The sequence below is a fragment of the Molothrus ater genome, chromosome 5 (assembly GCF_012460135.2).
Source record: "Molothrus ater isolate BHLD 08-10-18 breed brown headed cowbird chromosome 5, BPBGC_Mater_1.1, whole genome shotgun sequence".
Lineage (NCBI taxonomy): Eukaryota > Metazoa > Chordata > Aves > Passeriformes > Icteridae > Molothrus > Molothrus ater.
Genome location: NC_050482.2, coordinates 65,162,131 through 65,176,162, shown reverse-complemented (window position 1 = coordinate 65,176,162; position 14,032 = coordinate 65,162,131). Strand labels below are relative to the sequence as shown.

Below are 14,032 nucleotides of genomic sequence, written 5' to 3'. Positions count from 1 at the left end.
TGCCCAGTTCCATGGCAGGGGAGGGGGCAAGGCTGAGCTGCAACCAGCTGTGATGGGTACACTCAACTCCTTACCAAACCAAAGTAACTTTGGTTCAGGCTCCAAAGGAAGCAAAGGCCTAGGCCAAGAACTTTTCTAGTCTAAAAACTTTTCTAGTCTAAAAACCCACAACGGAACAGGGTGATACCGTGAGCATTGATGCATATAAGCTTGGAAACAAACACTGATGATGTGATTAATGCATGAATTAGCAGGTGGTTCTTCCAAGACTAATTTGCCAAGGAAAAAAAAAAGTTGCAGGTGTAAGGAGTCTCACCTTTTACTTTGCTTGTGATTTACTATGAGTCAACCACTTCATTCCACAGACAGGAAAGCCTGAGTGAGCTCCTTGCAAGCTCTCCCTGCTAAAGAGCAGCTGGACAGCTGTGATCTCTCCTGGACCTGGGTGACTCCTTGAGGTTGAGTACTCTGTGAGGTTACTCTGATTCTTTTAAACTGTGCTCTATCCAGCATCTTTCTCTGTGTACTTTTCCAAGCCCCTGGATCACCTTTGTGTTCTACCATTTGTGCTGCTATACTGTAAACCATATGGGATAAACTCATCTGCCGTGGGGGAAGGTGAGATTCTATATATATTTCTTTTCCTGCATTTTCAGATAGGTTACTTTCTCATCAGAGGACTTGGACATACATGGAAAAAGACTGCATTTGACCTGAGAGAGCAGAGCAATCCTTGCATGTCCAAGGAAGGAGGGCATTGCTTAAAAAAGAGGCAACTTCTTCCCAAGTATCTTAAGAGCAGTGTCTACATGTTAAATCTCTATGGAGCCACGGACAACTCCAAAAGGGAGCTCTCTTTCTTCCAGCCTGTCAGCATTTTATCACATCTGTTACAAACAGATGTAGCTTCACTGCCTTACTCAACACTGTAAAATTCAAGCACAAAGACTCAATTAATCCTACTGAGAAAAGGGGAAAGGATGCAGAAGCTCCACATATTCCTGCAGAAGTAACTCAAAGCACAGGATGTGAACTCACTGGTTCTCCATATTCAATCCACTTGTCTTGGTTATTCTTCCAGTACCAAATCCACTGTGTGGTCAGCAGGAATGTGGGTTTTGTGACTGATGATGGTGTAGAGAGACGTCGAACCAAAGAAGAAGAGCAGGTCATTGTCTGGAAATTAATGTTCTTACTTGGCAAGCTGTAAGGACAAATTCAGGTTTATTAGAGTTAGCAGTACATATTTTATCCTCTCAATCCCCAGTTTAAGCTGGTGCCATTTACTTTAATATAAAGTAACCAAACTTCATTAGATCTGAAATAGGAGTATTTATTTCCCACAGCACATGGCAGCTCTGAAAGCCATTTCCAAGCTTCAGAAGTGAACTCTGGCCAGTGAGACACCAAATGCCACCTCAATCACATGTCACACTGCCAGCTTTACAGATAACGTCAGGCTCCAAGTACAGTGTGGCAAAAGGAACTTCTGTTATAACTAGCTGTGGTTACAGTCTTTCTCAGTACAAAAGCAGAATGTACAAAGTGTGGGACTGAATTTGCCAGCAAACACCTGCAGCCTATCAACTTTGTTCTTTTTCTGTGGTTACAAAGGATGCAATCACAGCAACCACAGCTGTGAGTTCTGCAAACTGCATTCACCACTGCAGCCACCTGGGCTCTTACTCCTGCAAGGCTTGAAAAGTTAATTCCCAGGAAGGAAGACTTTGGTGGCAGCCTCCTCTTGGGAATATTGCTTGTGATCTCCAGAAAACTGCCAATCAAAATCATCTGGTGCCTTAAGAGGCATGGGTCAAAACTAGAATACTATTTTGTGAAGCCAAACTTGGGGTGCCCTATGAATCCAGGTCACTTTGAGTGGGACTTTTCAGAAAGGAGCTAAAAGGAAAACATGCTCTTAAAATAGAAATAAAAAAGAAGAAGAAATAAATGGGCTGCTTACACAAAGGACATTTAATAAAATGTCTCTAGGTACATAATAGATTACTATTATTGTTAACTAGCTGCAGTGGGAAAGAAGTAGCTATAGAGAAGGACCAGCTCTGAAATGTTGCCAAAAGGCCCAACTTCATTACTGTAAATAAACTGATTAATGATCTGAAATACAAGTATTTTAAACACTGGCTTTTTACTTTGTACAAAGTTTTACATGCAAGATATAGTTTTGTTATTTTTAGAAGACAAAACTGGAGTGGGATTTTCATACAATCATTCTTTCTTTGCTTTTTTAAAAGGAAAAATTCTTATTTTTAAATCCTCCCAGCTTCTGAGAGGCTCAGTAACCAGAGGCTGAGAAGTCAGACATCTTCAGGAAGAAAACACAAGTATTCCTACACAGGCTCAATCACAATACTCCAAGCAAGGAGTCCAGCATTACTACACCTGCTGTTATTTGGGTCACAATAGGCCTTTTCAATTTCCTCCATCACGGAAAGTTCTTTCCAGTCCAACCCATCATGTATCTCCCATTTATATGGCAAATGGTAATGAACAGATTTGCATCTATCTGTAACGAAATCAGACATAGTCAAGAATTCTGCAATCATTAACACAGACAGCAAGACAAGAAAAAAACCAAATAGAACCAGCATCTTTTATACTTGGAGGCTTTCTCTCCTGGGCTTTGGTATAAGCAATGAAGACAGAGTGCTGAAAACAGAAGGGGAGTGTGTTTCTGCAGTCTTACCAAGAAAAGCAACATATACATATATATATATATATATATACACACACACACACACTGCCAAATTTATTTGAAAGACACCTGTAGTGGTTCGCTAATTTGAGATTTTTTGGTTAATCTACTAATTAGTGTAGTGGGTTTAGTGTTGGTTAATTACTAGTACGCTTAATAGAATGTACTGATTTGGTTTTTGTTGTGAGATAGAATTAGGAGAAAAGTAAAATAGGATCAAAACTTTAAAAGGGTATAAATAAAAATTTAGTGATAGTAACTCAAAGAAAGAGTAATAAGAATCAGAACACAATTTTTAGGACACTTCCCTTTACAACTTTTTTTTTCCTCACTGATAATGTAAAGAGAAAAAACCTAAAATCTTTAGTTAGTTTACTACTTCTAGAATAGTCTTTCTTTAGTTTACTTAGGGAGAGAAGTCCTTGTTAATACTTCTCTACAAGAAAATAGTTCTCTCATGGCTCTTAATTTCCACAAATAGCATCTGTTTGGGGAAATTTGTAATCATGAAATCTTTCTCATTTTCTGTAAGTTTGTCTCATAGTTGTGTTTATGGGCCATGTCAACTTATGGGGTATTGGTTTAAAGATGAGTTGTTTAAAAGCAAAAGTTCTTAATATCTATCTCTGAAATTATCTATATCTAGGAATATAGACCTTTTCTTTCTTTGGGGTATAGGATCTTTATCACTCATCTCTCTTTTTCTTTTCAAACTTTTTATAGGATTGTAGCTACTTTAACACCTGTTTACTTTAGTATGGAGGTTTTTGCTCGATATCTACAATATCTACAATCTACACTTTCATTTCTTCATACTTTTAAGTGTTATAGGGAAAAAAGAGTCCTTCTCTATAGTTCTACAAGAAAACTTTAGCCTAAAACTAAAGGCATTTTTTCATCCTTCTTATTTGGGACTTGACTTCTTCTTCATTGACTTTGGTGTTTTTATGTTGTTTCTTTATATGTTTGTACTTCCATCTTGTTCTCTGTCACTGTTGTATTTTCTGAAAAATCCCTTTGCCAGGATTCTTCTCCTGGGAAGCTGAGAAGCCTCAGAGAAAAATGAAAGCAATAATTATCTGATTTGCTTCTCCTGTGTTTTGCTGCTTTGGAATGTGGTTTGGACATTGTTTACCAACTGATCATTGATTGGTTTCGTGTAAATTGTTTTAACTTAATGACCAATCATGGTCCAGCTGTGGTGGGACTCTGGTGAGAGTCACGGGTTTTTCATTAATATCTTGTTAAGCCTTCTCTAAGTATCCTTTTTTTATTCTTTAGTATAGTTTTAGTATAATATCATATCATATCAAATTAGCCTTCTAAGAACATGGAGTCAGATTCATCATTTCCTTCCTGCCACGGGGGATCCCAGAAAATACCACAGTGAGGGAGGACTGAAGTATTGGAAGAGTTAATATTTTGCCCAGGGCCTGCAGATGGTTGTGTGACCCCAGGCTCCACTGGGGCTGGGGGAAGTGGTTAGCATTTCAGCAGCTACTACAGTGATGGCTTCTCCTCTGCCCCTGCCTGGTGGCCATGGGGGGCCCAGTGGGCACCCCGTGGCAGGGGCCATCTGGCCAAGACAGAGGCCGGGCCAGCTGTGTCACCTCTTTGCCAGCCAGAATGGAAAGGAGAAAGTTTGTGAGGTTTTTTTGTCTTTAACTTGTGTTTTTCACAGAGGTGTGTACAGATTTCCAGTGGTTTAACGGACTGTCAATTCCCAAAGCCAAACACTGATTGGTTTCCTATCAGACATGGAGGAGATTGCTAGCAGCCTCTCCTAAAACATCATTTCTGTGATGCAAAACTAGCACATTACCAGAACCTTCCCTTTGCTGAGACACAACGCTGGCAGCTGGGAGAGCAGTGCCACAGACAGGAAGTGCCTGTTGTGTGTCACAGAACCGTGTGTCTCAGCTGTAAAAAGACCAGTCTACACAACACATAAACACTCTGATATATTTGGTTGTCTTTTCCTTAGTCCCTCAGAAATCATGGGGTGGTTGCCAAGGCCTGAAGGGTCTTCTTCTGACTGATGCTCCACATTCAAGTATGGATCAAACATCTTACAACTTCCTGGCCCAATGTAGCAAATAAAGTGCACTCACACTCCAACAGTTACTTGAATTTAGTTATCTGGTGGGCACAGTACAGCTGCTTTGAGCCTGACCTTCACAGTTTCACCCAGGTACACTGTTCACATTACACAGGGTCTTTTGTCAAGACCAGGTGGTCAGAGGAGTCCTTTAAAAACTGACTGGACCAGATCAGGGAAAGAAAATGTCATGATACCTCCTCATAATTAAGGAAGAGCCAAACCTGGGGGTTAAATGACTGTTCAGTACAGCTCCCAAATACAATTACTTATATTCTTCCCTAGACCTCTGTTCTGGCCACTACCAAAAAGACAATGGACTAGATTTATCTTTAGCTTAGCTGGTACAACTAAGTGGCTTTTTAAAAATGTTTTAACATCAGATCACTTTTTAAACAAACTTAATGAGGGAGAATATGGCTATTATCTGATCTACATAGGATAAAGGATGGCATACATTTATGATCTGTCAATAATGACAGCACAGTCAACTCATAACTTGATTTTCTAGCAACAGAAAGGGTAACACTTCACACTTAAAGGGCTTTGCCACAGAAATGTACCCAAAGCCTGCCCCCATCAAAGAGCTAAAATAGGCTGGATTATCCAGAGGATAAACGGTTTAGGTACACCATTTGGCTTTCTTCTGATTATGTTTGTAATTCTGACAGTTTATTAATGACTTGGAAAGAAAAGAAGCCACTGAGGAGGCACAATTGTCACCACTAGCCCAAGCCACTGAGCAGGAGTCCCTCTGCAAACAAGTCTTCAACAACATTACTTTTCATAAAGCTTACCCTTGTTTTTGCAGTACTTCCAGACATAGAACAAACAGATCTCATCACAGGTATCTTTTTTGTTGTCTTTTGAAGCTTCTTCAGAGGAACTGTCCTTTTTACCTACAGCAAAGAACATAGCAAAGAACATAACAATCCATATTTGCTTAAAGAGAAAGATCCTGCATTTGGTACTTCCTCCCAGAAATAACAAGAATGTCAAATCCTTGCAGTAGCAAAGTCAAGCACTTTAAGGATCTGACCATCTCCCATACAGCCCAACACAGAAGTCAGAGCTTTGTGACTGAACAATAAACACTGACACTAGAAGGAGTCTCAGTGAGAGACCTGACAAAGCTGAATTCATTGCCTAGAAACAGTAGGCAAGGGAAGATCCTGCATGCACAGATACAATTCTGTCACCTTCCTAGCTAGGGAAAAACGTGTCCAGAACAGAACAGAGTGCTGCACAATTTCTGCTTGGGCAGAAATTCCAACACTGCTCTGCTGGCCATCTGGTACCATGGATTTCAGCACACAGCAAGGCACACACATAAGCTGCTGCACTCAACTACCACTGGGAGCTGTCAGGCTGTGTGAAATCAAGGCCCAGTGAAAACCACTGGTCTCAAGACTGGAGAGTTGTAAATAAATCATACCTTTATCTTTACCTCCCACTCCTGCTGGCAACTGGTCTTGGCTCTGGGCAGGTCCGGTGCTACTAGGACCTGTGTGAGAAGATTGAATGAGCAGCACTGCTGGGCCACAAGCTCAGCTAGCTGATATCCTCATCTCTGTGGAGAACTATGTCCATCACGTGTGTAATTTGATATGAAACATTACACCATCCATGTGTGGAATATCTAAAAGAACCTGTCCAGAGAGTACTGGACTCTTACAAGCTTTAAAGCCAAGGTCCTTCTGCCCAGAAGAACAAGAGATCTACAAGTTGCTATTTACTCACTGGAAGGTGTATCGAGACAACTGACAAAGCCATATTCATTGCCTAAAAGAGTAGGCAAAGGAAAGATGCTGCATGCACTGATACAATTCTGTCATCTTGCTAGGAAGGATAAAACGTGTCTAGACAGTAGAGAGTCCTGCACAACGCTTGGGCAGAAATTCCAACACTGCTCTGCTGGCCATCTGGTACCATGGATTTCAGCACACAGCAAGGCACACACATAAGCTGCTGCACTCAGCTACCGCTGGGAGCTGTCACTGTGTGAAATCAAGGCCCAATGAAAACCACTGGTCTCAAGACTGGAGAGTTGGAAACAGTCCATACCTTTATCTTTACCTCCCACTCCTGTTGGCAACTGGTCTTGGCTCTGGGCAGGTCCGGCACTACAAGGTGTTGAATTTGCAGACAATCCTAACATGGGAAGAGATGAGAATCTTGACTCCATGTTTCAGAAGGCTGGTTTATTACTTTATGATAGATATTATATTAAAAGAAAATGATATATTAAAACTATACTAAAAGAATAGAAGAAAGGATTTCATCAGAAGGCTTGAAAGGAATAGAAAGAAATGATAATAAAATCTTGTGACTGCTCACAGCCTCGACACAGGTGGCTGTCATTGGTCATCAAGTAAAAACAATTTCACATGCTGGGTAAACAATTCTCCAAATCACATTCCAAAGCAGGAAAACATGGAGAAGCTGAAGCTTCTCAGCTTCTCAGGAGAAAAGATCCTAGTGAAATGATTTTTCATAAAATATGTCTGTGACAACTGGGACCTACGTGAGAAAATTGAATGAGCAGCACTGCTGGGCCACAAGCTCAGCTAGCTGATATCCCAGTCTCTGTGGAGAACTGTAATATCACATGTGTGGAAAATCACATGTGTGATTTGATATGAAACAGTACACCGTCCATGTGTGGAATAGCTAAAAGACCCTCCAGTACTCCAGAGAGTACCGGACGCTGACAAGCTTTAAAGCCAAGGTCCTTCTGCTCAGAAGAACAAGAGATTTAGAAGATGCTATTCACTCACTGGAAGGTGTTTCGAGACAACACCTCTACTGACAAAGCTGTATTCATTGCCTAGAGACAGAAGGCAAGGGAAGATCCTGCATGCACAGATACAATTCTGTCACCTTCCTAGCTAGGGAAAAACATGTCCAGGACAGAACAGAGTGCTGCACAATGCTTGGGCAGAAATTCCAACACTGCTCTGCTGGCCATCTGGTACCATGGATTTCAGCACACAGCAAGGCACACACATAAGCTGCTGCACTCAACTACCACTGGGAGCTGTCAGGCTGTGTGAAATCAAGGCCCAGTGAAAACCACTGGTCTCAAGACTGGAGAGTTGTAAATAATTCATAGCTTTATCTTTACCTCCCACTCCTGCTGGCAACTGGTCTTGGCTCTGGGCAGGTCCGGTGCTACTGGGACCTGTGTGAGAAGACTGAATGGGCAGCACTGCTGGGCCACAAGCTCAGCCAGCTGATATCCCAATCTTTGGGGAGAATTATGTCCATCACATGTGTGATTTTCCACTAGCACTCCACTGCTGATACCACAGAGGTGCAATTACAGTTACAAACCCCAGCTAGTCACCGTTATTGCCAGCCACTCAACTGCTGTTTTCAATGCAGTACTTCAGGCAATAAAAGTGCAGCTCTCCCTCCCACCACATGATTGTGCCATGACTTACTCCATTCTTGCAAGTGCATAATAGCAGAGAGGAAAAAATGTGTATATATTGCAAGAAGAGAAATACAAAAGCTGATTCCACAAGGAAACAGTTGGTACTATTATCTAGGTATTTACCTTCTGAAGGTGGCATATCCTGCTTGCAGTGCACTGTTTCCAAAGTTGTCTTCACTTCTTTAACCCTTCTAACTTCTGGCTTTTTCCAATTATCATTTCTGTTGCGTACTGAAAGCATCAAAAGGATGGTAGGGTTTAGCTGGGAGGTAAGGCAAGAACAGTTCCTACCTCTATCATACTCAAAATCATGATTAAGACCACTATTTCTTGCAACTTACCATTCACCCTCGGTTCCCTGGTGAATTCCATATGCTTGAAATCACATATAGCCTGGAAGTTTGAAGCTGTCTTCCTATCAATGCCTACAGTTTCCAACACTCTCAGTGCATGGTCATCCAAGAGGTTATGGGAAATGATGCATCGAGGAAATCTGCATCTCCCCTTGAGGAAGTGTTGACAAACATGAAGCTTGTTGCAGTTGCTTTGCTGCATACAGTGAGAACCTTTTTTGTTGAATAACTGGCAGGTCTAAAAGTGGAGAGGATACAATAAGAAATGGAAAAGCACATTAGAATTTTTGTTTGTCCTACAGGCATACAGCTTTAACAGCAGAAAAATGGCAATTAAAACTCATGTGTTTATTGTGACTTCTTTAAACCAGACAGATTCCTTGCATAGAGGAGCAGGCATTTTAAGCTGACTCATGCATTTTCACTTTTGAAATTGTACACGTTTTGTTTCCAAGAAAAGCCAACCCAACAAGCTTCGGAGTGCCAAAAATGTATGCAAGACAGTTGCATAAAAGAGTGGTTTACAGTCATTCTATTTTAAAAACCCCTACAGCATAATGAACAACAAAGAACAAATATCTCCATAAAAACATGTACACTGTGTCAAATGAGTTATCATTTCATGGAGCTGAAACTCAATTTGCACTTCTTATTTGTAAAACTTATCCTGCATTGAAGATTTGAGCTTATAAAATGGTAAGAAGAATGCTTTGAGATTAGAGTACATATGGAAAAAGCAATGCACTTCTTTATTCCTCTATTCACTAAGAAAGAGGTACACAGAGAATCAGATGAGTGACCAAATTACAGACCAAAAACTCCTTCACATTGAACTCTAAGCACCACAGTAACAGTTTTGCTCCCAGAGCAGGCTGTAATAAGAAACCTTTGAAGAGGACACACAGATGTCTGGCAGAGAGCCCCAGTATCACACTGGGACTCTCACAGGTCCCCTCCAAATCCCTCTTCCCAGGAGCCACCAACCACTGCTGAGGGATGATGGGTTGGGCATCAGTCAGTGGGTGGGGAGCAACTGTACTGGGAATTACTTGTATCTCTTGGGTTTTATTAATTTCTCTCTCTCATTCTCATCACAGTTATTATATTTTAGTCTATTTCAATTATTTTAGTATCCTTATCTCAACCCACAAGTTTTACCTCTTTTCCAATTCTCCTCCCCATCCCACCAGGGTGGGAGAGAGCAAATGGCTGCATGGTACTTATCTGGGCTTAAGCCATGAAAATAGGGAATCCACTACTTAGCTACATCAAGAAAGCACACTGTCCCCTTGCACCTGCCAAGTAACAAGAACAAAAACCAACCAAAAACAAAACAAACAAACAAAAAAACATGAGAGCCAGAGAGTTGAGGGAAAGTGCGAAAACTCCTGATGTTGTGGTGCTGTTGTGTTGTTTTACTCTGAACCCCAGTTCAAGTCAGAGAATTCCAAAGTGTCCTTTTCTTGAGAGGTTCCTACATGCCATGTCTTCACACACAACCAGTCAGCATTTCTAAACAGGAAACAGCCAAATTGGCTTTTACATCCAACCTCCAAACTCTCAGGTTTATGAATGGCCTGCATTGATCCCAGTTTTCTCTTCGTTTTGCTATTTTACTGCATGACAGGAGTTAAAGTGCTCAATTACAGGTAATTAACGATGCCTGCCAGGGGTGAGGGCTGAACAGATTTCTAGTAATCACTGAAGGGTAATACCAACCAAGAACAGTTGCTACTATTTGCTCACTACTGGGAACAATTAGTATTCTCCTTGCTTACCACCACGCTCCTTCAGTCTGCCAGTAAAACATACTTTAAAACACTACACAATTAAAAAAAAATATGCTTTGTCAAAGTCTAGCACTTTAACAGCAGGGAACAAAGAAACAATAGAACTGTTGTGTCAAAAAATCTGTGGAGATTATAACCTGCAAAAGACAAGGGCAGTACTTTGGTAATTTCTTTACCAGGAACAGGGCATGACTGACTTTCAAACAGCCATACCTTGAAGACAGTACTGCCCTTATACACTCATGCTGAACCAGAATGAAATGCTCAACCAAATTTAACAAAATCAACGAGTGGCATACAAACTGGGCAAAAATTCTTTTGTAGAAAGCCAGTGTACAAAAACTCCATGCACTTTGGAAGAGCCAGATTTGACACGAAACTGACTGCAGCCATTTGGTCACTTTCTCACAGGTTCTTCTCATCTCCTATACCCTCAAGCACCAAAATGTGTGCAGGCCTGTGCAGGCCTACATGGACTGGAAAAGGAAAGGGGCACTCACTTCCCTGTCATCTCACAGAGAAGAAGCAACAAACTGGGTTTTGGTCATGCCTTTTACTCTGTAAGCATGTGCAATTATTGTGATCTTTCACTCTCTCTTGCTTATCTCACCCTCTGTAAACCTCTGGTGAAGTTGCTGACATTTCTGTTTGCTTGTTTTGAGCAGCTTTATGGCCACCCTGCTGAGATAACAGAGCTGGCACACGAGACAGGCTGTAGCCTTGCTGCCCACTTCCTGCTATCAGAGGGCAGGTCTGCTCCCGACACATCCCACATGACAGGGCCTTCTCCAGATGTGTGCTCTGGGTACCTATTGAACAGTTTTACTGCTGTGACGGTGGTTTTGTCATTATTTTAAGTACACAGCCCATTCACAGATCTGGCTTTTTGTTTGACATTGCTATTCCCATTCCTCCTTCATTTTGACTAATCCCATTTCATATCTTAACAGCTGGACATTAAGATCAGAAGTCCATATTCTCTCTTGCCCTCTCCCATTCCTAATAAACCATAACTTTCTCTTAAGAAACCAGTACAACTCACATCAGGGAGGAAGAATGCATCATTCTGGAGAAGAAGGACTTGCAGCTCATTCTCACTGAGGCCAGACAAATCATGTTTTTTTAGAACTTGCTTGTTCTCCACATTCATGATGTCATGAGAGTACTTACAAGAGCTGCAAGAAAATACAGAGAAATATCAATGTTTACTCCCTTAGTCGAGTTGATTTAAATCAGATAAGGTACAACTTGATAATGTACAACTTGGGAAAAGCCACGAGAGAAAGGTGGCTTGGTGAGAGTCTCTGAACATGTAGATGGTGTCTGTAATTAGCCAGAGAATGGACAAACAGCAGAACTCCTCTGTGAAGTGTGGTGACCCTATCCTCCTCATTTTAAACCCAACTCCAGGCATTCTTTGCCTCCAGGAAGATCCAAGTCAAGTCACATGAGCTAAACCCGAGGAAAAGTTAATTTTAAAGGAGTACACCAAAAATGCCAGAAGTTACGACAGCCTTCATTTTGTGAACATGGAAGGTTGTTGTCCTAGGGATGGCAAGTAGAGAGACATGCAAGAGTCTGCATGAAACAAAAGCAACAGTGAAGCTGAAAACAACACATTTTGTTATCTTCAGTGGATGTGAGGTTTTCTTAAAAAAAATCAAAATCAGGTAAGACATTTTAAGTTATGAGTTTTGATTAAGGAAGCAATTAAGCTACAATAATGAAGTCAGTGCTGCCACTTACAAAGCCAAAAGTCTGATGAGTATGAATTAGAGAGGCAGATTGTAGATTTTTTTTCATCTATTTGAAATGGTACTGCAAATCAGTAACAGAGAGGAGACACATACATAGTCAGCCTGTGTGTTAATTTAATGCAGTAAAATGCAGCTTCCTCATGTCCTGCTCTTCAACACATGATCTGATACAGCTTTAAGATCAGACATACTCAACCAGCAAAAGTACCTGTTAATTTACCAGATTCAAGTCTACCCCTTTACTCTTTCAGCCTCTAGTTAGCTCCTGAAGCTCTCCTCATGAGTTTTACCTCAAGGTGTGTCTGGTCCAAGGTGTGTCTGTGTTTACTGATCTTTAACACATACCAAAGTGACTCCAAATACTATGTGCTATTGAGAGGGCAGGATGGCTTATCATTATGAAGGGAATGGCTTCATTGCAAACTTTAATTCACACAAACTCATCCATCATGAGTGTCTGCACATGTCAAGGCATTTCCAACACTGAACCCCATGGGAGCTTGCTCTGTTGTCTGTAATGTAACAAAAAATAAGAAAATCCTATCTTCCTAATGATGAGAGAGAGACATGGCTTTCCCCCTCCCTGCTATCCAGATCTTAGTGCACAGTGATCCATTTTGTTGGGGCAGAAGAGGAAGGATCCAGTGGGATTATCCACGTTCCTAACACTGCATCAGCACCAGACCTGGGGCTTGGGAGCTGAAACTACAAAGTTTTTCCATCAGTAATTGTAGTGGCAAAGCTGGGTTGCTCTTCTGCGTTTGACTTTGGTTTCCTTTTATGTTTTTAAAGCCAGGCACCACCTTTGGCCACCTGTGGCTAGAAGAGGCTGCCAGGCCTGCCCATCCCACGAGTCCTCCCTATTCCAGAAACTGGGACTAATGCACCTGGGTGATCAAACAGTACCTCTCAAAGAAAGGGCCACAAACCAAGCAATGACCTCCAGCAAAACTCAACTTTTGTAACTCTCTCGAGCGAAACCAGAGGGCATGTCAGCACTTTGCTTTTTCCTTCTGAGAAATAGGCGTGAACAATTCCACCCAATTCAGCCAGGGAGGGCTGAGCGACTCGTGCGGAGACGAGTAGATTGAAACAAACAAAAAGGAAAGAAACAAAAAAAAAAAAACCATAAATCGTCGGCTTCTACCGACACAGCGGGGGCAGGACACGAATCCTTCCGGAGCAAGGATCCCCCGGGGCTGATCCGAGGGCATCCTGCCCGCTCCTCCCGGGGCACCAGGGCGGGAGCGGCGCATCCAGCGCGGCGTGGGATGAGGGGGCTGCGGGGGAATTTGAGGGGTGTGAGGGGGTTGGGGTGTGTGAGGGATGGGGGGTAGGGAGGGTTGGAGGGTGTAAGGGAGTTTGGGGGGATGTGAAGGCGTTTCGGGGGTGTGAGTGGTTTGGGGCTGAGGGCATTGGGGTCTGCCCGCGCCCCCGCGCTCACCTGGGCCCCAGGTGGCACCTGCCCAAGAGGTGCTGCTTGCAGAGGTGCAGCCGCTCGCAGCCGTCGCACTCCTTAAGGACACAGACCCGCGCGTCCGTCACGGCCAGGACCACCTGGCCGCCCTCCACCAGCAGGAACCGCCCCGGGCCCGCCGCCGACAGCGTGTCCTGCAGCTGCTGCGCCGACAGCCCGACGTTCTCCTGCAGCTCCCGCAGCCCCAGCCGCCCGCCATGGGCGCACAGCGTCTGGGTGAGGAAACTGGACACGGCCGGATCGCACATCCCGCTCCTCCGCCCGGGACGGGACGCGGGCGGACTGTGGCAGGAGCGGGCGGGAGCGGGAACAGCAGGAGCGAGGCGGGGACTCGTCACCGCCTCTCGGCCGCGCTCGACGGGAATCGAAACCGAAGGCACGGGCGGGGCCGGCGGCTCGGGTCGC

At 43.0% G+C, this 14,032-nt stretch overlaps 1 protein-coding gene across 1 annotated transcript in view; it reads right to left on the bottom strand.

Moving 5' to 3' along the window:
* Window positions 1–14,032, bottom strand: part of LOC118697706 (zinc finger CCCH-type antiviral protein 1-like) — a 25,377-nt gene extending 11,345 nt beyond the window's left edge. The window contains exons 1-9 of the mRNA XM_036400534.1: window positions 13,595–14,032; window positions 11,436–11,568; window positions 8,592–8,841; window positions 8,374–8,481; window positions 6,879–6,965; window positions 6,250–6,318; window positions 5,612–5,713; window positions 2,404–2,527; window positions 1,039–1,204 (exon numbers count right to left, since the gene is read on the bottom strand). Coding sequence (XP_036256427.1) covers window positions 1,039–1,204; window positions 2,404–2,527; window positions 5,612–5,713; window positions 6,250–6,318; window positions 6,879–6,965; window positions 8,374–8,481; window positions 8,592–8,841; window positions 11,436–11,568; window positions 13,595–13,875 — 1,320 coding nt within the window. The 5' untranslated portion in view covers window positions 13,876–14,032. The remainder of the gene's footprint in view (window positions 1–1,038; window positions 1,205–2,403; window positions 2,528–5,611; window positions 5,714–6,249; window positions 6,319–6,878; window positions 6,966–8,373; window positions 8,482–8,591; window positions 8,842–11,435; window positions 11,569–13,594) is intronic.